The 22077-nt window shown below is 42.1% G+C and overlaps 1 protein-coding gene across 1 annotated transcript in view; it reads right to left on the bottom strand.

The window, feature by feature from the left end:
• DPT (dermatopontin) overlaps window positions 1-19937 on the bottom strand; it is a 37404-nt gene extending 17467 nt beyond the window's left edge. Inside the window, exon 1 of the mRNA XM_040337357.1 lies at window positions 19596-19937. Within this exon, the coding sequence (XP_040193291.1) occupies window positions 19596-19888 (293 nt within the window). The 5' untranslated portion in view covers window positions 19889-19937. The remainder of the gene's footprint in view (window positions 1-19595) is intronic.
• Between the last annotated feature and the right edge of the window lie 2140 nt (window positions 19938-22077).

Below are 22077 nucleotides of genomic sequence, written 5' to 3'. Positions count from 1 at the left end.
CACCCGCTTCGCCTTGTGCATTGCAGTAATGTGCTATAAAACATGCACACAAAGCAGATGCTGGGCACATTGTGTTGTAGTGACATTCTAAAGAAAACACTCAGTAGCTGTCAATATACCATGTGCTGTGATGCACTGTTATGCCAAAAATGCTGCAGGTGCGGTTTGTGCAGTCAGGTGCGCTGCCAGCCCAGCGTTAACCACTTCAGTACCGATCCTTTTCACCTCCTTCCTGGCCAGGCCAATATTCAGCTTTTGGCGCTGTCACACTTTGAATGACAATTGTGCAGCTATGCAACACTGTACCCATTTGTATCATTTGTTTCCACACACATAGAGCTTTCTTTTGGTGGTATTTAATCCCCACTGTGATTTTGCTAAATATACGAAAAAAGACCGAAAATTTGGAAAAATAAATGTGTTTTTCTTTGTTTCTGTTTGCAAATAAATAATCGTTGCTCATAAATGTAGACCGAAATGTATTCTGCTACATTTCTTTGGTGAAAATAACCCATATCAGTGTATATTATTTAGTCTGTGGGAAAGTTATAGAGTCCACAAACTATGGTCTAAAAACTATATTACCAAAAGTATTGGGACATCTGCCTTTAATGGCATCCCAGTTGTAGTCCATGGGGTTCATGGGGTTCAATAGTGAGTTGGCCCACCCTTTGCTGCTATAACAGCTTAAACTCTTCTGATAAGGCTGTGCACAAGGTTTAGGAGAGTGTCTATGGGAATGTTTGACCATTCTTCCAGAAGAGCATGTGTAAGGTCAGGCACTGATGTGGATGTGAAGGCCTGGCTTGCAGTCTCTGCTCTAATTCATCCCAAAGGTGTTCTATATTGGGTTGAGGTCAGGACTCTGTGCTGGCCAATCCGTTTCCTCCTTTCCAAACTAACTTATCCATGTCTTTATGGACCTTGCTTTGTACACTGGTGGTCCAAATCATTTGGTGGAGGGGGGATTATGGTGTGGGGTTGTTTTTCAGGGATTGGGCTTGGCCTCTTAGTTCCAGCGAAGGGAACTCTTAAGGCGTCAGCATACCATTTTGGACAATTTTAATGCTCCAACTTTGTGGGAACAGTTTGGGGATGGCCCCTTCCTGTTCTAATGGGTCCATAAAGACATGGGTGAGTGAGTTTGGGGCGTAGGAAAACTGATTGACCTGCACAGAGTCCTGACCTCAACCCGATGTAACACCTTTAGGATGAATTAAAGTGGAGACTACTAGCCAGGCCTTCTCGTCCACATTAGTGCCTGATCTTACAAATGCTCTTCTGGAAGAATGGTCAAACATTCCCATAGACACTCCTAAACCTTGTGGACAGACTTTCCAGAAGAGTTGAAGCTGTTATAGCTGGAAAGGGTGGGCCAACTCAATATTGAACCCTACGGACTAAGACTGGTATGCCATTAAACTTTTTATGTGTTTAAGGCAGGTGTCCCAATACTTTTGGTCATATAGTGTTTGTGTTTTTCAGGTGTGAATGGGGAGCATGTGTGTTAAATATAGTGTTCATCTCTCTCACTCTCACATACTGGTCACCGGAAGTTCAACATGGCACCCCATGGCAAAAAATTGTTGCTCTACATAAAGATGGCCTAGGCCATAATAAGATTGCCAAGACCCTGAAACTGAGCTGCAGCACAATGGCCAAGACCATACAGCAGTTTAACAGGACAGGTTCCACTCAGAACAGGCCTCGCCATGGTCAACCAAAGAAGTTGAGTGCACATGCTCAGCGTCATATCCAGAGGTTGTCTTTGGGAAATAGATGTATGAGTGCTGCCAGCATTGCTGCAGAGTTTGAAGGGGTGGGAGGTCAGCCTGTCAGTGCTCAGACCATACACCACACTGTTGGATGCGCACACCCTAAAGATGGGTGCCGCACCTGGAACCTGGAACCCGCGAAGAACCAACAAAAATGGTGTCTGCCACAGATATACCCTCCCCCAGCATGCCCTGCGAGGTAAAAATTCCTCTAATTGGCTGCTGGGGAAAAGTGTCTCTGCCAGAACCCCTCTAGCGCCAACTGTGGCCCAGGGGTGGAATCGGCACCCCTGGAGCACAGACTGACCTACAGGACAGTTCAGGAATGACAGCAGCCCAAATTTAACAAATTATGAATGGGAGCAAAATAACTCTCCCATTCCCCACTAACTTTAGCATAGTGCCCATACTGAAAGTAAGGGGGCGCTACATTTACATTGTAGCAAAGTGTAATTTCTTCAGTGTTGTCACATGAAAAGATAAAATAAAATATTTACATGTATGCCCAATATCTACATGCCAGCAAGAGATGAAGCGTTCTAAGGAAATATAGAAAAAGCACAGGACACATTATCGGGATCGTATAGGAGCATACCACTGATTGCCTATTACCCAGAAACCGCAGGGCAGTAAAGAGAGACAGATGAGAACCTGAAGGAACTGTGACCTGGTGGAAGAACCATAGGAGTTACATGGATTGGAGCTGCCTGCATACCCTTTATGCGAGTTACCCCTGTAGGGGCAATAGGAACTGGTGAGTGGGGACCCAAAACGGGGAGCACGAGAGTCACCTGATTACCTATGTAACAATGAGCCACTTTGGAACTTCGCACTTGATACTGCAATATCGCACGATTTACTGGACTGTTTTTCTTCTAAACTTTATATATGAACTTCATTTTTACTTTTAATTTTATTTTTTATCTTATATTCATTCAGATTTTTTTGTATTTTTTTATTTTTTATCCCTTAATTTTGGAGACTCATGTATTTTTGGAGATTCACCTGCATTTCCCATTTATGGAGTTTTTTTGTATATACAAGGACTTGCAATTAAGCACGAGTATGTTAGTCTTTTATTGGTGAAATCTGTAAGGTGAACTTACACTGGACCCCTTCCCCATCTTCCCTGGGGGATGTACCTGAGGTCGTCGCTTCACCAGTCCAAGGACTTGAAATTCCCCACAGCTTTTTCTCTTCTTCTCCCCTGACAGGACAGGCTAAGTGAGTTCTGATTGGGCGGTGCCAATTAGAATGCTTCCTATACGTACCTTTAAGGCCTCGTACACACGACCGAACATGTCTGCTGAAACTGGTCCGCGGACCAGTTTCCGCGGACATGTCCGACCGTGTCTACGGCCTAGTGGACCGGATTTCTGGCTGAGCGGACAGGTTTCCAGCCGACAAAAGTTTCTTAGCATGCTAAGAAACTTGTCCGCTGGAAAGCTGTCCGTCGGACATGTCCGATGGTTAGTATGACTATAAGTATAAGTATAACCAGCGGCCCGAAATCCCGCGCATGCGTCGAATTGATTCGACGCATGCGTGGAAGCATTGAACTTCCGTGTCAGAGAACGCGGTGTCGTATACGTCACCGCGTTCTCTGTCCGCTGGGATTTTGGTCTGATGGTGTGTACAAAACCTCCCAGCCGACATGTTTGATGAAAACGGTCCGCAGACCGTTTTCATCGGACATGTCTGGTCGTGTGTACAAGGCCTAAGAGGTACGTTTAGGGAGGACTGTTTTAATAGCATCATGGGCCCCTGGGCAAAGTAATGCTCTGGGGCCCCTACAATGGAGACAGTGCAGGTAAATAGACATCAGGTAGGTAGGAGGCAGGCAAGCAACATTAACTACATGAACAATCATTCTGTACACAGCAAAGAAACAGTGGGAAAATACTACATACATAATGTAACAAAGCTGTCCTGTGCATATAAAATATCTGCTAGATTGATGCCTCCCCAGCACTATGGCCCCTCTACACCCCAGATATCCCCCCAGCACTCTGATCCCTCTACACCCCAGATATCCCCCCAGAACTCAGACCCCTCTACACCCGATATCCCCCCAGAACTCAGACCCCTCTACACCCCAGATATCCCCCCAGAACTCAGACCCCTCTACACCCCAGATATCCCCCAGCACTCTGACCCCTCTACACCCCAGATGTTCCCCCAGAACTCAGACCCCTCTAAACCCCAGATATCCCCCCAGCACTCTGACCCCTCTACACCCCAGATATCCCCCCAGCACTCTGACCCCACTACACACCAGATATCCCCCCAGCACTCTGACCCCTCTATACCCTAGATATCCCCCCAGCATTCTGACCCCTCTACAACCCAGATATCCCCCCAGCACTCTGACCCCGCTACACCCCAGATATCACCCCAGCACTCTGACCCCTTTACACCATAGATATTCCCCCAGCACTGTAACCATATATCATAAGATACCCCTTATATTGTAACCCCACTACATCCCTGATACCCCACTGTGGCCTCTCTACATCCCTGATACCTCTAGCACTATAGCCACCCAAGCTACCCCAAGCATTGCTACCCCCTATACACCCCAGGTCCCCCTCAGCATTGTTTTCCCCCATACACCCTTGATATCCCCCAGCACCATTATTCCACCCATGTAGTACCCCCTTTTCCAGTGGAGATACAGTACATGTAAACTTTGGCTCTGTGCCCACCTCCAGAACTGGACTCATTTATACCCATCAAGCATGCAGAAGGAAGGGCGGAGGAGGGAGCATCCCTCCCAGCATTCCAAGCCCTTTGGTGCAAACAGTGCTGGACAGCTGGGCTCACCATGACACCATCCACAGTGCTACTTCTGCAGGTGGGCTCTCAGTGCTGCCGACTCAGCAGCTCCCACTCCAGCTCCTACCCCGCAGCCTTCGAGTCCCGAGCATTCAAGCTGCATGGGGCGGGGTCAGAGCATCACTGGCGCTCCGGCCCTGCCCCTCCTTGCTGGCTGTGAAATATTAGGGGGCAGCTGGGGCCCCTGGGCAGTGTCCAGGTGTGCCCTCTCATTAAGACAGCCCAGCATTTAGGAGATTAAGTTGCAGGGATTTCAAATCCTCTGAGCTTCTGCGGCAACGACAAAAAAGCCACTTTAACAAAAATGGTTTACTGTATGTATACTGCATAAGGGGTAATGCCTGGATATAACAACTAATAAGGTCCTAGCTGCCATTTTTGTGGAGAGGAAAATAAAACAAGGAATGGATTAGCTGCTATCAGTTACACAGACACTTCTGTTTAGGTGATATACAGCTGTACTGTCATCCATTATCCTGCAAATACCACAATATTCCTTTTTTCTGTAGCAGAACTATATTTCTTTTCTTTCAGAATGTATTCATCCATGCAAAGCCAGGTCTCCTCACTGTTTATCCCACTCTTGTATACAAAGAACATTTCCAGTTGGTCCCTGACATCTCTTGGCAATATAATCACACTAAATGAATTAGTCTAGCTTTCACTCCTGGAAATTGTTTCAGACTCTCCTTGCAAGCTCTGTGATCAAAGACAGTTGGCAAGATTACATAAGTGACAGAGAGACATTGTTTCTGTGTATGAGAACCAGTTCTGTGGTGAAATTCCAGTCCACTGAAGCAAACACTCAAAATACCATTTCCATTTGAAATTGTAATATGTTGATAGTACATTTAAAATGGATAATGTAAACACTTACAGTATATTACACATAAATACAATCCTAATGGGTGATCTAATGTAACTGTTTAAGCTTTTCTATGGAGAGCGAACATAATATTTGTCAAAGGAGAGGCTGTGCAAGAAGTATGTGCACAATTACAATAATTCCATATTATTTAAATAAATAGTAAAATAACATTTGATGGAAACAACACTCAAGGTCATTGTGCAGAATACATGTTTGGGCCCTCTTTTAATGCCCTTTATTGATGCTTTATGTTAATTATGTGGCGGATGGTTGCTACTAGTTACTATCATTCACCCTATCACCCTGCTGACAGACCTCCATATATAACTGACAATGAACAGTCATTTTGCTTTGTTTTGCTTTATTTTGGTAAATAACTTGGTTGGGGAAAGGGGGTATGGGATGCCCATAGAACAGATCCCTTTGCCATCATTGATAAAGAATTGTTGAATCAATAGCACTAAGTAAATGATGGACTCTAACATTTACAGTCTCTCCTCTGTACCAACTCCTGCAGACTGTTACTCCTCCTCTGCACCAACTCCTGCAGACTGTTACTCCCAGGACTCTTCTCCTCCTGCACAAACTTCACTGTAACATGTTAGCATTTCTGCCCCATCATCTTTACACTGCACTTGGGATCACTCTGAAAACTTTACCCAAGTGGTTATTGGACTGATTGTATTCTGATAGGCCAGGGGCCTGCAGTACCCCTTTTTGGCAGCCTGATTGTTCAGCAGCTTTAGTTAGTTGGTGGACTACTGATCCCAGTAAGCCCGACTTGCAAATCCTGCGCCCACAGGCCACATCGGTTTGACCAAAAACCCCACAGTCTCTCTTCTGGCCTTGCACCCAGTAAACCCTGACATGTCTCCTCCAGATATTCACTGTGCCTCACTTACCGACCTTCTCCTGAGTCCTTGGTGAAGAATGTACCCGAACATGCGTACCGACTGCTTCTCCAGCTCCTCTGTTCCAGGAAACCTCCTCCATGACCGTGAAAGGATGAGAGGCTCCCTCCCAGCTCCCTTGCCAAGGAGGCTGGCACCCCCCCCCCAGATGGAAATGGGCTTCCTGCTGCAGTCTAACACTCCATTCTTCACTTCACCCAGCGGACAACTCCCCTCCAGTGGGCTGGACCTGAGCTTATAAAGGAGGCCTGCCCCCTGCCAATTGCAATTTGGGGATTGGTCAGGACTCCTCACATGAGCTCCCTGTCACTCCAATTCTCCAATTCCAAGCCCTGCCCCTCTTCCAGAACATTCTCCCTGGAAACAGGGAAGGCACCCAAGAACTGAAGGACAGGTGATTACACCCACTGCTACACTAACCATTCCCTGCCCACAGATCAATAACAAACAGGCCTAGCATGCAGCATAGGCCTGCCTAAATTTACCTGCCTGGCAGCTATCACAAAAATCCTCACCTCTAACACCTACCTATGGTAGAGGGTGCTACATCTTTACAGGAAATAATAACTAAATGTACGTATCCTACGTAACATGTTATTAAACCCAAAAAACAAAAAATTACATATTGCAGCTTGCCATTCCTAAGTGTGCTGGCTGCATTAATATATTTGTAGCGATGGGTTTCTACGTGTTACAACATCTACACATTTCACCCTGCTCCCAGACCTCCATTAGACATACTTTTCAGTCAATGAACAGTCTTTTGCTTGTTTTCTTTTTTTTTTTAGGGGATTGAACTTTGGTTGGGGAAAAGGGACATGGGATGCCCATAGGATAAATTAGTACATTGTAGAATAAAGTAACTGCATCACACTTCTTAGTAGAACAAGATGGCTGACCCTAAACTTCACTGACTTTTACCTCAGAAGCAGTCTCTCCCTCTGGCTGTACATCCAGCTCCCTTGGCATGCCTCTTCCAGATCTCTCCACTGCACTTTCCCCTCACCAACCTCTGCCCTGGATCCTTCCTGAATGACTTACTCCGCGTAAGGAGAGGCTTGCTCCCAGCTCCTGAGCTCCCCACCTGAGGTACACCCGCCCCTAGAAAGGAGGTTCCCTCAGGCACAACAGTTAAACACGCCATCATCCAGTCCAAGTTTTCAATCACGGAGGCACAACATGATATGTGGACATTACCTTGAGTGGTCTGCATGCAAATTCAGTCTGCCAAGAACGCCCAATTCTCCAAACTGACACCCACCGATTCATATACTTTAACATTGGCATATATACTCCCATGAGCCAGCGCAGTGCTTAAAGCGCACCTGCCCTCACCCCCGCCCCATTTTTCCACCCCTACTTACCCTACTACATTTCAGATACTCACCCATCCAGCAGATCCAGCGATGTCATGCTAAGATCCTGTCGTGCCCGATCACAGCTCTTTCCCACACTGCGATGCTCTTTCTGACATCATTGAGTCCTGCCAATTCTCCCTGATTCAGCGGGTGGGCCTCCCGATGACGTGCCTGTAGGCCCGCCCCCTCCTGCTTTACTGAATGGAAGGCTATGCCTCCTGGGATATGTGATGTGTATATCCCAGGAGGCACAACGGGCAATGTGCATGTTATTTGATTAAGGTGACAAATATTCATGGGGAGGTGGGGCCAGAATTTTTTTCCTAAAAAAGGTAGAAAACAAAAAAAAAAAAAAAATGCACAATACCTAGAGAGGATGGAATGAGGGAAGGTGGAGTGGAAGAGGGTGAAGGTCTGTTTAAAATCAGAGCTCTGGCTTCTTAAGGAGCAGGGCCGATCCGCCCTATAGGCTCACTATGCAAGCCGCTTAGGGCCCCGCAAAGCTGTGGAGGGCCCCCCAAATTACTAGCGGCCCCGCCTGGTGAGAAGTCATTTTTAGCCCCTCACCCCGCTTCTCAACTCGCTGGCTGCATGGGAGAAGAGGTAAGAAGTCAGCACCCCCATTTCAGCAGAACACCCCCTCCCCCCGCTTCTCAACTTTAATCTTTAATGTGACATGTCACTATCGGCAGCGCCCCCCCGCTTCTCAACTTTAATGTGATATGTCATTTTGCTTAGGGCCCCAGGGAGGTCAGGATCGGCACTGTTAAGGGGAGTACTGAAGCAGAATGCTGGGATGTTTTCAGGAAGCTCTATGTTCAACAGCTTGCCTACCCCTCCAACCAGCCATGATCTGCCTGCATTATGTAGGGAAGCACAGAGACTCAGTGATGATGTCACTGGGTTTAAAATAAGGTATGTAATAAAACTGAAAAAAAAAATGTATTTGCCTGTTGAATGGGGACTAAAAAAGGAACCAGAGAAGGAAAAATATAAGCAAATTAAACTACAGCTTTAAAAATCAAAAGCAAGAAAATGTAGGCTGTTTATTGCTAGGTTTTACATACACTTTAACACAGATAGTGAGGCTTGCAGTGTTGAGGATTAAATATCTGATATGCCTGACAATGTTCCTTCTCCTCTAAGTCATTGCGGATCTCATCACAACCGTTTAATCGTATTTTTTATTTTTTACTGCCTACCAGTCTAGAATACAAAGCAGCTAGTCGGAAGCAATATGTAACAGTATCAACCTAAGATAGACACAAATAATAATTTCCTATAAATATGGAGTGCAAGCAGCTAAGAATAGTGGAAAATGAAACAGTTTAATAATGTCCACAGCCTAATGCAAACGCTCAATAAAACGCATACCTCGTAAATTAGTGTACCTAAAAAAAGGTTTAGAAATGTAAACTGAAATAGTAAAGCTTTACATGGACATTTATAATTTACATTAAAGGAAAGGAAAACAAATGTCTAAAAGCTATGGCGATTGCCGATTGCAGAAAGATGACACTTATTTAGTAGCTTTTCCTCACTGTATTGCCAATTATTATATTCCTGTAATACTTCTGTAGCAATTATTCAGGAGCTGATGGAGTTTTGGTCTCTCCAGTCTTCCTACTGGTGGCCTGCCTTCTAACTGCACCTAAATAACTCATCAACCCAAACTTATGATCCTTCAGTCCTTTACAATTACAATTTATTGGCTCAATAGCTCAGAGGGGGTTGGGGTACGGGCAGGGCAGGACTTAGGGTGGTGGGGGCCCCTGGGCTTGAGTGTTGAAGGGGCCCCCTGGAGCCGAGAATTGGGGGGGATCAAAGTTGTTGAGCGGGGGGGGGGGGCGAATTGAAGTTGTTGAGCGGGGGGGGGGCGCATTAAAGTTGTTGAACGGGGGGGGGATTTTGCAGTTGTTGAGGGGGGGGAGTGCCTCTCACCTGTGCCAACAGCCGGGGCCACAGACTGTCATTAGCCCGGCTGTCGGCTTTCTTCCCTTCAGCAGCCACAGTCCTCCACACACCACTACGGTTCCTCCTGCTTCCGTGCTGCCTCCTCTTGCAGTGCGGGAAAATTAACCCTTTTTCGGGACTGCGGGAAGAAGCTGTCTGTGCGGGAAAGTCCCACAGAATCCGTGCGTGTTGGGAGGTATGCGCAGGGCCGCCATCAGGAATTTTGGGGCCCCTTGCACAGCTTAAGGCATGGGCCCCCTGAAGCAGAGAACCTAGGGGGGGGTGGGGGTGCTGCCGCCTGAAATTGAGAAGCGTGGGGGCTGCCGCAAATTGAGAAGCGGGGGGGGCCTTTACAAAAAAAAGAATAAATAAAGAAGAAAACAAATATATATAAATATATGTAGCCATCCGGGGCCCTGGGGACCTCTGGGCCTTTTAATAAAAAGAAAAAATAAACCTCTGGGCCCTTTAATAATAAAAAAAAAAACATTTATAAAAAATACATAAAAAAAGGGAGGTTGCCAAACCCGGGGGCCCTGGGGACCTCTGGGCCCCTGGGAACCTCTGGGCCTTTTAATAAAAAATAAACAAAAATAAAAAAATAAAAAAAGGGGGGGTTGCCACATGGGGCCCTGGGGACCTCTGAGCCCTTTAATAAAAAAAAAAAATATATATATATATATATATATATATATATATATATATATAAAAAAATGTATTTTTTTTTATAAAAAAGGTGGGTTGCCATCCGGGGGCCCTGGAGACCCCTGGGCCCTTTAATAATAATAATAATAATAATAAAATATATATATATATATATATATATATATATATATATATATATATATATATAATATATATAAAAATAAATATATAAATTTTTTTTTTTTTTACAAAAAATAAATAAAAAAAAGGGGGGTTGCCGTCCGGGGCCCTGGAGACCCCTGGGCCCTTTAATAATAATAAATATATATATATATATATATATATATATATATATTATATTATATATATAAAAATAAAAAATATATAAAAAAAACATTTTTTTACAAAAAATAAATAAAAAAAAGGGGGGTTGCCGTCCGGGGCCCCGGGGGCCTCCGGGCCCCTGGGGACCTCCGGACCCCTAAAAAAAAAAAAAAAAAAAAAAAAATGTTTTTTTTTTTTTTTTTTTTTTTTTAAAGGGGGCCCCCTATTGGGTGGGGCCCCTGGGCTTGAGCCCAGTCAAGGCCAATGGTAAGTCCGGCCCTGGGTACGGGATACCTAAAAACAGCAGCACAATGTTCAGAATACTTCCCAGTGAACTCTTTAGGCCCAACAGGCTACTATCTTTCAGTACATTTATTCTGCTGCCACAGCCTAATGTAGAACTTTGTAGGCCCAGATGGAGGCTGCCTTTAAAGAATATCTAAACAACCCAAAAACAAACATTTGATATATTTCAGCTTGCCAAACCTTACATCATTCCTTCATTAATTTTCTGTCTTTAGTTTAGCCTTTTTCCATTTTTACTTGGTGACCCAGCCAGTGGCACACTTCCATGTTAGTGTGGAGCAAAGGTGACTCCCTTGGACAGCAGCACCGTCTGGAGAGGGTGGTGTTAGACTAGTGTATTTATATGAACTTAACATAAGTGACTAACAAATTAAGGCCTGACTCCAGCTAACAATTTCGAAGAAGTTACAGAAACAGTTTTTTTTTCTTTTATGGTAAAGTTTTTCACTTAATGAATTAAGGTTGACCAGAAAGTTGAAGGCTGACCAGAAAGTTTAAAGGCCTGAAAGAAAGTTGAAAAATAACAGCAGGGTCAACAGTTACAAACTGAAGTTACAGGGGGATGTGGGGAAAAAAAACTACAGGGCAGATCCACAGAGATCTGCACCCGCGCAGCGTATCAGACATACGCTACGCCGCCGTAACAAGGACGTCATTTTTTTAACATAGACGTGAATTACGTCCATCCCGATTCACGGACGACTTACGCAAAAAAAAAAAAATTCAAAATAAACGCGGGAACGACGGCCTTACTTAACATGGCAAGTCTAACTATACGTCGCAAAACACCAGCTTTAACTATACGCCGGAAAAAGCCGACTAGAGACGACGTAAGAGAATGCGACGGCCGCGCGTACGTTCGTGGATCATCGGAAATAGCTCATTTGCATACTCGACGCGGAAAACGACGAGAACTCCACCCAGCGGACGCCGAAGTATTGCATCTAAGATCCGAAGGCGTACGAAGCCATACGCCTGTCGGATCTAACCCAGATGCCATTGTATCTTGGTTTGAGGATTCAAGCCAAAGATAAGACGCGGGAAATTTGAAAGTATGCCGGCGTATCAGTAGATACGCCGGCGTACTCGCTCTGTGGATCTGCCCCTACTTTTTTAATATTAGTCACAGACAGGATAATATATGTTATTTTTTTGCCTATAGTACTGCTTTAGGTATCCTTGGCTTCTGCCACAGACCAGGTTAGGACTCGTCAGACATCTGCCACAGGCCAGTTTAGGATACTCTAGACCCAGACTGGCAGCTAGGAAACAATTTTTTTTGGCACGGGCTTCCCTTTCCAGGCATAGAGCAAGGAAGTTAAAGACTGGACCTCTCTGGAGCTAAATTCCTCCAGGCAGAAGCCTTGTAGGGAAGGACTAGTGACACATCTTTACCAGACAAAGTTAAATACTGGACCTCTCCGGAGCTAAATTCCTCCAGGGAAGGACTAGAGACACATCCTTACCATACAAAGCCTGGGAGGCAAGTACTGTTTTAGATGGTCTTTAATTCTCTTCCCTTGGCCCACATCACTGGCATAAAGCCCACATTGATTGACCAAGGTGGGATAAATATTCATAATCCAATAAACTGCATCTTCCCATAATATCCACTGGAGAACAATTGTCCGTGGCAGTCACAAGTATACATTGTTTTTGGGTTAAGGAGAACTCTAACAAGCCAAAATAACATAAACATGCTCAGGCTGACTAAAGCCCAAGGACAATCCAGCCCAACTTGTACTTCCACTTTTGCAGTTGAGTTAAAAAAAAAAAAACACTCTATGTTTGTTATGTGTTCCCAATTCATACAGCATACCAAAAAAACGAAAAAAAAAAAAAAAATATATATATATATATATATATCTTAGCTTTTTAGATGTTTCTCAGGATAAGACCTTGTAGTTGACTCAAGGATTTATAAAACACATGTCAGAGGGAGGCTGTCCTAAGGGCAGGCTGCGTTTCCCCTCATTGAACAACAATGTAAGAAGCCTAGCTTCTAAACCTTTAACCCATTGTTAGGACAAACATTGCTCAAAACTTGTTTCCAACTGATAGTTAGGATCCACATGCACAGGGCAGACAGAGTTATTAATAATAAACTCAGCTATCCAGCCTCCTGATAAACAAAGAGGATTTTAAAGTGCTGGAATTTTCAGAACAGAACATCTAAAAATGTAAGCTGCAATTTTTAAATATTATTTTATGTTCTGCTTTATCCCTAGTCGGCTGCAAAAGTAGAAATACGTTTTAAGGCAAGGTTCCTACAATTCTTACAGCATTAGTGAAAAGCATTGGAAAAAAATGTATCCCCATTAAAAACACCTGTGAACGAAACGCAGCTTAATGCGAGTTATCACGTTTACAAGCTGTTAAAGGCATTTGGCGTTTCAAATGCCTCTAAACATCCTTCCTAAACGCATTTTTTTCCTTTCTAAAGAATTCTTCTAAACTCAACTATGTAAAAATGACTATACGACCCTGTGTACATGTACTGATAAGATAACACTTTTGGGGTGTTCAGGGGCAGCTGAAAAAAATGCCCAACTGCTCCTAAATGTCTGTTTACCAGCAGCAGTGTACATGAAGCCTTAATGAATCCACTAGAGTTTAAAATGTGTGGTTATATATATGTAGCATTACCCCGAAGGAGGTGTTTAGTAGAGATTTGTGTGATATAAATTTAATTTAATGTAGGTTTTGGCTGTTAATTATTCCATTTTAATCTGTAATGTTTTATGGGTATGGAGGAATTTTGAAAAAAAGTATGGTTTAGCCTTTTTTGTATTTTTTCCTGCACACTCTTGTGGTGAGTTTGGAAGTTTTTTATTATGTTGTATGTATCTTTTTCTACAAAGTACAGTGCCATGGTGCGCTTGCGTGGTGGAGTGTGTACGTTGTGACGCACGTGACGCCATGGCATGTGTGGCGGTGTGTTTAGGCACTTGCCTCCCGAGTGCTTGGCGGAGATTTTTGAATATATAAACCACATGGTTTTGGCCATTCAACAATGGGCATCCATTATTTATCACCAAGTACCACATAAAAAGCTTTATTCTATTTGCCGAATGTTCGTGATGACAAGAGCAAGTTTGTGGATGTAAGGCCTACCCTAGGTTATTTTGTAGTCTACTTCTGCATTATTGATTTACACATACTGTATATATTGAATGGCTTCTATGCTACTAGGAATTGAGAGAGAATGGAAGCTGGTTTTTAATTAAAAAAAAATTGTTTGTTTGCATTTTTAAGTTTTGATATATTTTGAATAGAATATCATTTTAATATGTATAAATTAAAGTGGTTGTAAAGTCTTACATTTTTTTACCTTAAAGCGGACCTTTAGTCATTTTTTCAACTTTCCGTCTATTAAATCCTCTGCCCTTGTTGTTGTTTTTTTAACTTTGGATAGTAAACATTTTTTTTCTGCCAGTAAATACCTTATACAGCCCACTTCCTGTTTCTTGTCTGGTAAAAAGCCTAGGCATATGACATCATGCACAGCTCTCTCTCTCAAGGGAATTCCACATCCTTGCTACTCTTACAGTAAAGAACCCTCTATGTAGTTTAATGTTAAACCTCTTTTCTTCTAATTTTAATGAGTGGCCACGTGTCTTGTTAACCACTTAAGACCCGGAACAAAATGCAGGTAAAAGAACAGGCCCCTTTTTGCGATTCGGCACTGCGTCGCTTTAACTGACAATTATGCGGTCGTGCGACGTGGCTCCCAAACAAAATTGGCATCCTTTTTTTCCCACAAATAGAGATTTCTTTTGGTGGTATTTGATCACCTCTGCAGTTTTTATTTTTTGCACTATAAACAAAAATAGAGCGACAATTTTGAAAAATAAATATCCCCCAAAAATATATAAAAAAACATTTTGTTTCCTCAGTTTAGGCAGATACGTATTCTTCTACCTATTTTGGTAAAAAAAAATTGCAATAAGTGTTTATCGGTTTGTTTGCGCAAAATTTATAGCATTTACAAAATAAGGGATAGTTTTATTGCATTTTTATAAAAAAAATTTTTTTACTACTAATGGCGGCGATCAGCGATTTTTTTCATGACTGCGACATTATGGTGGACACTTTGGACAATTTTGACACATTTTTGGCACCATTGTCATTTTCACAGCAAAAAATGCATTTAAAATGCATTGTTTATTGTGAAAATGACAGTTGCAGTTTGGGAGTTAACCACAGGGGGCGCTGATGGGGTTATGTGTTCCCTAAAGGGTGTTTACAACTGTAGAGGGGTGTGGCTGTAGGTGTGACGTCATCGATTGTGTCCCCCTATAAAAGGATGACACAATCGATGCTGCCGCCACAGTGAAGAACGGGGAAGCCGTGTTTACACACGGCTCTCCCCATTCTTCAGCTCCAGGGACCGATCGAGGGACCCCAGCAGCAATCGGGTCCGCGAGTCCCACGGTCCTGGTCACGGAGCTTCGGACCGGGTCGCGGGAGCGCTCCATGGGCACGCGCCTGCGACCCACGGCTGGGTACTAGTACAGGACGCACCTGTGCGTGGATGTGCCCAGCCATGCCATTCTGCCGACGTATATGTGCAGGAGGTGGTCCTTAAGTGGTTAAACTCCCTTCCGCAAAAACGTTTTATCCCTATTGTGGGGTCACGAGTACGGTATTTTTAAATTTAAATCATGTCCCCTCTTAAGATTCTCTTCTCCAGAGAGAATAAGTTCAGTGCTCGCAACCTTTCCTCATAACTAATATCCACCAGACACTTTATTAGCTTTGCTGCCCTTCTTTGTACTCGCTCTATTTCCAGTACATCCTTCCTGAGGACTGGTGCCCAGAAATGGACAGCATACTCCAGGTGCAGCCAGAGTTTTGTAGAGCAGGAGAATTATTGCTTTATCACTGGAGTTAATCCCTTTTTTAATGCATGCCAATATTCTGTTTGCTTTGCATGCCATTGCTGAGCCTATCATCTAGAGGGCCAATGAAAGCTGTAGGGCTGCAGAACTGGAGGCATGTCTGTGTAAATGCAGCAAGTGAACAGAGATGCCCACAGTTAAAATGGTTGCAACCAGACTCAGTGGAGGGAGATTTCTGCCGCATATTTGGCAAGTATAGAATCACAGTATATATATAAAATATGCAAAGTGGTTGGAGAGAAGCCTCAGAATGGCAAATATGTTTATATTACAAATTATGTTAGTAGACTTTGCATTCCTTGCATTAGGGTAAAACATCTTTAGGTGTCAGAATCGCCCCTCACCCCCCCCCCCCTTTTACTTACCTGAGACCTCATTCGATCCTGCACCGCGCACGTCTGTGCACCGTGCAATCAATAATTATTGGAGAGGGATCCTGCAGCTAATAAAATAAATCACTAAAGAATAAATACCAGAAGACTCATGGATAGTCCTGCTACATGGGATTGAGGGATCAGTAAAACAATACAATATATAAATATAAAACAATATAAAAATTCAGTAATACCACATATGCTGAATGCAGGGAAAAGACTGATCCCTAAAAAGTGGCAATCCATGATAGGTTAATCACAGTTGAGGAAACATAATATGGAAGGCCTGAGGCAGAGTATCGAAGAAGAAAGCATAGATTTAACAGACAAATGGAAGAGATGGAATGCGTTTAAAAAGACAAGTCGATATGTAGAGGTGTTTAGACTCCAAATAGAGGAAACCCCTCCGCTACGAGAGTAAAAAATATATATATATATATATATATATAAAGTTTTAAGAGGTAGGGTGGGTGTATGGGGGGGGGGGGGGTTGGTGTGGCGGAGTTAGGGGGGTGGGTCAAGGTAAGGTGGCAGGGTGTAGAATATTAACTAGATATCAATAGGGTACATGGTTTTAAAAGAGCGTGTATTGTATTTTACCTTTGTAATTTGATATTTTTGTATCCGTTTACTTTTGATATGATAAAACTAAATAAAGTAAAAAAAAAAAAACAATTCTCTCAATTCTCTGTCAGCACTTTAGGCTATTGCTGTTCTAAGGAAAACTATAGTTTGCCCTTTTGTTAAATAACACTATGATGGCAAAGTGCTTATATTGCTGATAATATATTTGTATATGTTGCTGATAATGTATATATTCTATATAGAAAGTATGAGTTTATTTAAATACTGAATAAAAAAAGAATGTAAAAGGTATTTTAAGTGTGTTTAGGATATACCATGCCTTTCTTACATAATTTTTGATTAATGAAGTCTCTTGAGGGGTTAATTAGAATTGGACAGAAGGATTATTCACAATCATTTTTAAAGCAAATTATTGTCCGACTTTTAAATATGTAGCATTTAGCAAAAATAAATGAAGTTCTTAATCCAAAGCACTGGTCTTCGTATTTTAATAAATGTCTTCTTAATTTTTTTATTTTTTTTTGCACTAAATTTTACTGTGTTGTCACCCTTTTATTATATCTGTGTTAAATCCATAGGCTGCTGGACAGAAGCTATGGTTATGAAATCTCATATAAAGAGGACTGTGGACAATTAGTGTGCAATTACGCCCTTTAGGGTATATCACTTCAGCATAATAAAATTTGAACCCATATTTCAGGAAAGAAGCCATATTTACAGGCATATGGTACAGCAACAAGAGGTTAAGCCATTGCTGTGGCTTTATCACAGGTTTACTTTAAATCAGAGATTTTTTTTTTTAAATGCTTTTATAAAGCACTTAGGATTTTACATATAGTACAAATTATAGAAAAAAGTCCAGTAGACATGGTAGACAAATACATGTGAAGGCCCACATAAGAAACCACTGAAGGCAGTGTTTCGGGCATTTACCCAGAAGGAAGACAAGGCAACAGAATGCATGCGCTAAATCCTGGCAAATGAGCAGGTCACATCTTGAATGCTATCTCAGTTTGCAAAATATTAACGTGGATAGATAGTCAGGGAACTGTTTTTATTAAAATACAATTATTCAATAAGATATGCTGCAAAGTTTTATCTAATAATGGGTACTTAGAAAAAAATGGCCTAGCTATAAACCTTTGCCAGACATTGCCAAGACTCCTTCAAGTACTCCTAATTTGCACATTATGCATTCTATGGACTGTTTATATTCAGGTGAGATGCTGATGCCCTTGGAAAAAAATTAGGCTATAAACATTCTCAACTTTGCCCATACCCATTTTTGTCTTTATACGTTAGCACAAGCCACAGACAGAACAGTCACGATAAGAACCTTTTGCATTTGCAGGTATTGAATAATTTGTAACTGATGTTTCACGTTTAGAGTCTGGCTGTCTGATGAGCTCTTTGGATGGAGACTACAATGTGAAGAGGGACATATCAAGCAGTCCTCCTTAATTTTTTTGCTGCATGTCAAAAAAAAGCCCCTTGTTGTGAAACTTCTTATGGGCATAAAGCCGTACATTGGGTCCCAGTGCACTGGACACTGGGGAGGGGGCTAATCATTGCTTTGTTGTAATATACATCTAAGCAATCCTTACATATCTGGATCCTTGGAATTATTCAACCACTACTACACATAACTATTAGACATGTGCATTAGTTTTCGTCCGAATGCATTTTCGTCCGAATTTCGGGTATTTTTATTATCGTTTTAACAAATGAAAACGAATGCGCAGAATCCAAAATCCAAAAGGTCCAACATAAAAAAACGCTTTATTTTCATTTTCGTTGCTACAACAATTCGATATAGATAGGAGATTCGACACTGACAATAGCAATCTGTGTCTATCGAACCTGTGGTCGAATGTGCCTAACCTGAACTCTATTTAGTCCAAGATTAGTCCAAGATTATTCTACATAGAAAGGAAAGATTCGACATTATAGAGACAGTGTTGGGGTAGACCATTCGACATGAACGACGAAGATTCGACGTAGCAGAGAAAAAGATACAAACGTTGAATCTGTCATTGAAGGTTTATAGTGTCTATTGAATGTTCTAAGAAGATTCGACAAGCAGCTAAACTGTACAATGCCGCAATTGTACATTTCCGGTCAAATGCTCGGCCCATAGACTATAGAAGAATTTGAATGTTAGTTGACTAGTAATAATAATTTATAAATATAATTATTACTAGTGTCATACAACATTAGAATTCTTCTATAGCTTGTAGGCGGAATATTCGACCAGAAATGTACAATTGCGGCGTCGTAAAGTTTAGCTGCTCCGTCAAATCTTCTTAGAACATTCGACAGACACCATAAGCCTTCAATGACAGATTCAACCTTAATTAATTCAGATTTTTAGAAGAATGCATTTTATAACGAAACAAAATAAATAAAAATGAATTTCGGAAGTAACTAAATAATGAATTTTTCGGACAAAAACGAAATTCAGAAACAAAATATGTCTAATGACTATATATAATGTACTTTTTTACATCTAAAATCTTCTCCCACTTTTGCCAAATAAAACCTTACCTGAAGACAAACCAGACGAAACACTGAATATTTCTTTGTTTCTGTTACAATATTAACTAATATAGCCATGCACCCCAGATCATCTTTCAAGCATGACCATAGTGTGACTATCACTTTAAAAAAGTAAAGTAGAACAATTAGTGTGCAAGTGTTGAAATCCAGGACCCTCTTGTTTTTTTCCAAATCATTTAGAGCTTTTTTTCTGTGATTTCTTACCATTCCATTCCAGCTCTGTTGATGTCTTCCCACCAGCATTCTGTAGGTTCCCCAAACTCAAAAGGTGTTGGCATACATCCATAGTTCCATTGTCTATCAGATCCTTCTTTTTTGCTAAATGTGCTCCTTATTGCAACTATAACTTGTCCCGGTGGGCACTGGAAATTGAATCCTTGCCTGAAAAGATTAACCCAACCATCATCTGAGTAGTCATGATGTGAGTAATAATAATCATGTTGTGCCCACGTTGCCACCACCAGTTGCAGCAGAACACCAAGCAGTAACAGCATCATGTCGTCTTTGCTGCTGGCGCATACTGTGGGACTTACTTTATGATCTTGCTCTTTTTTATCCAATGGAACATTTGGTTTCCAGATGTTCAGTATCATGAGCCAAGTGCAGTGTGTCACAGCTTAGCAAATGAAAAAAAAAAAAAAAAATGGATGTTAAATCTTAACAGAAGATAGGATTTTACAGTTGTGTAAGGCATTGAAATGCATTCTTAAAGAAAAAAAAGGAAGATCTATTGTAGCCTAAAAAGTAACATAAGAAACTTTACTAATACATGCTATTCGTGTGCCCCTTATATTATATATTTTACTATAAGGGGAAAGTAGTAGCATGCTGTTATACAGTTTTCAGGCCATGGTACTCGATAGATTTTCATGTCATCAGAGCTGAAAAATACTTTGAACTGATACAAAATCTGGACATCTAAGTGGAAGCTTGGATACAAACCACAGCAAAGAGATATCCAAGGACATTCATAATACACCTAGGAACTGTACAAAGACTACAAACACTGGACGGCGCTGAGAGTGCCATAATACATATCTGGCACAATGCCTAGGACAGTAGGCTAGGAGTGGAAGATATTTTTGCATTCACTTTCATCTACTTTTGTAGAGGAGAATCAATTATAATGCTGTCTCCAATACTGTATGTTGATCTCCATAGTACAAATATTTCCAGGACTCACTAATTTCCTCTGAATACAGTGAAATGCTGAAGGAGAGACTGCATACACAGCTCACTACCTTGTATGAAAAATTAATAGTGAGCTCTTCCCTCAGCACACACAGTTCACTCTGTAGTATCTACACTACCAACGTGATTAAGTGAAATCTGCCCCGCAGAAAACACAGCTTATTCCTTAGTATCTATGCCATTGTGAGATCAGACTCCTAGCACATCTACACTATATTACCAAAAATATCGGGACACCTGCCTACACGCACATGAACTTTATGGACATCCCAGTCTTAGTCCGTAGGGTTCAATATTGAGTTGGCCCACCCTTTGCAGCTATAACAGCTTCAACTCTTCTAAGAAGTCTGTCCACAAGGTTTAGGAGTGTCTATGGGAATGTTTGAACATTCTTCCAGAAGAGCATTTGTGAGGTCAGGCACTTATGTGGACTAGAAGGCCTGGCTCGCAGTCTCCATTCTAATTCGTCCCAAATGTGTTCTATCGGGTTGAGATCAAGACTCTGTGCAGGCCAGTCAAGTTCCTTCACCCAGTGAAGTTTCTTTAGTTCCACTGGGCTGCCTTCAAGGTGCTATTACACAGACTATATGGACTTTTTATTAGTCATCTTTTAAATTCCCCTTAACCATCCCCATCCCCCATGTGCTAATTAGGCTGGTGGGCTAACACTGAGCCTGGTGCAAGCACCAACTTATTTCTATGTGTATTACTAAGTTCCTTTGCCCCAAACTTGCTCATCCATGTCTTTATGAACTTGTTAGTGCATTGATGCACAGTCCTGTTGAAACAGGAAGGGGCCATCCCAACAAAGTTGGGAGCATACAATTGTCCAAAATGTCTTGGAATGCTAACATCTTAAGAGTTCCCTTCACTGGAACTAAGGGGCCAAGCCCAACCCCAAAAAACGACCCCACTCCATAATCCCTCCTCCACCAAATGATTTGGACCAGTGCACAAAGCAAGGTCCATAAAGCCATGGATGAGAAAGTTTGGGGTGGAGGAACTTGACCTCATCCAGATAGAACACCTTTGGGATGAATTAGAGCTGAGACTGCGAGCCAGTCCTTCTCATCCAACAATGACCCAAAGCACACAGCAAATATGACCACACAGTGGTTGATGGAGGAGAATGTGAATGTCTGTGCATGGTCTAGTCAGAGCCCAGGATGTGCTTAGCTGAAGAAAGCCCTATTTCCGCTCCTTAAGACTCCTGGAATGTATGACATAATTTGCCTAGGCCTGGAAACCAGAAAGTAACTGAAGAAATGTAAAATAAGGTTTAAAAGAAGTAAACATACTCTACCTTCCTATCTATGTACTAATGCTAGCAGAATACGGATTAAGAATAGTTGAGAGAGTGAAGTTCCACTTTTATGACTTCTGTGTGGTCAGCCTTAAAATCAGCTTAGGTCTAAAAATGATATTACAGTTTATTCAATTATTGTTTCATACAATAACAAATTCTATGCATGTGTTAAGCTCTTATGTGAGCTTA

The sequence above is a fragment of the Rana temporaria genome, chromosome 2 (genome assembly GCF_905171775.1).
Source record: "Rana temporaria chromosome 2, aRanTem1.1, whole genome shotgun sequence".
In the NCBI taxonomy this organism is placed as follows: Eukaryota; Metazoa; Chordata; class Amphibia; order Anura; family Ranidae; genus Rana; species Rana temporaria.
This window is presented reverse-complemented; position numbering and strand designations above follow the sequence as displayed.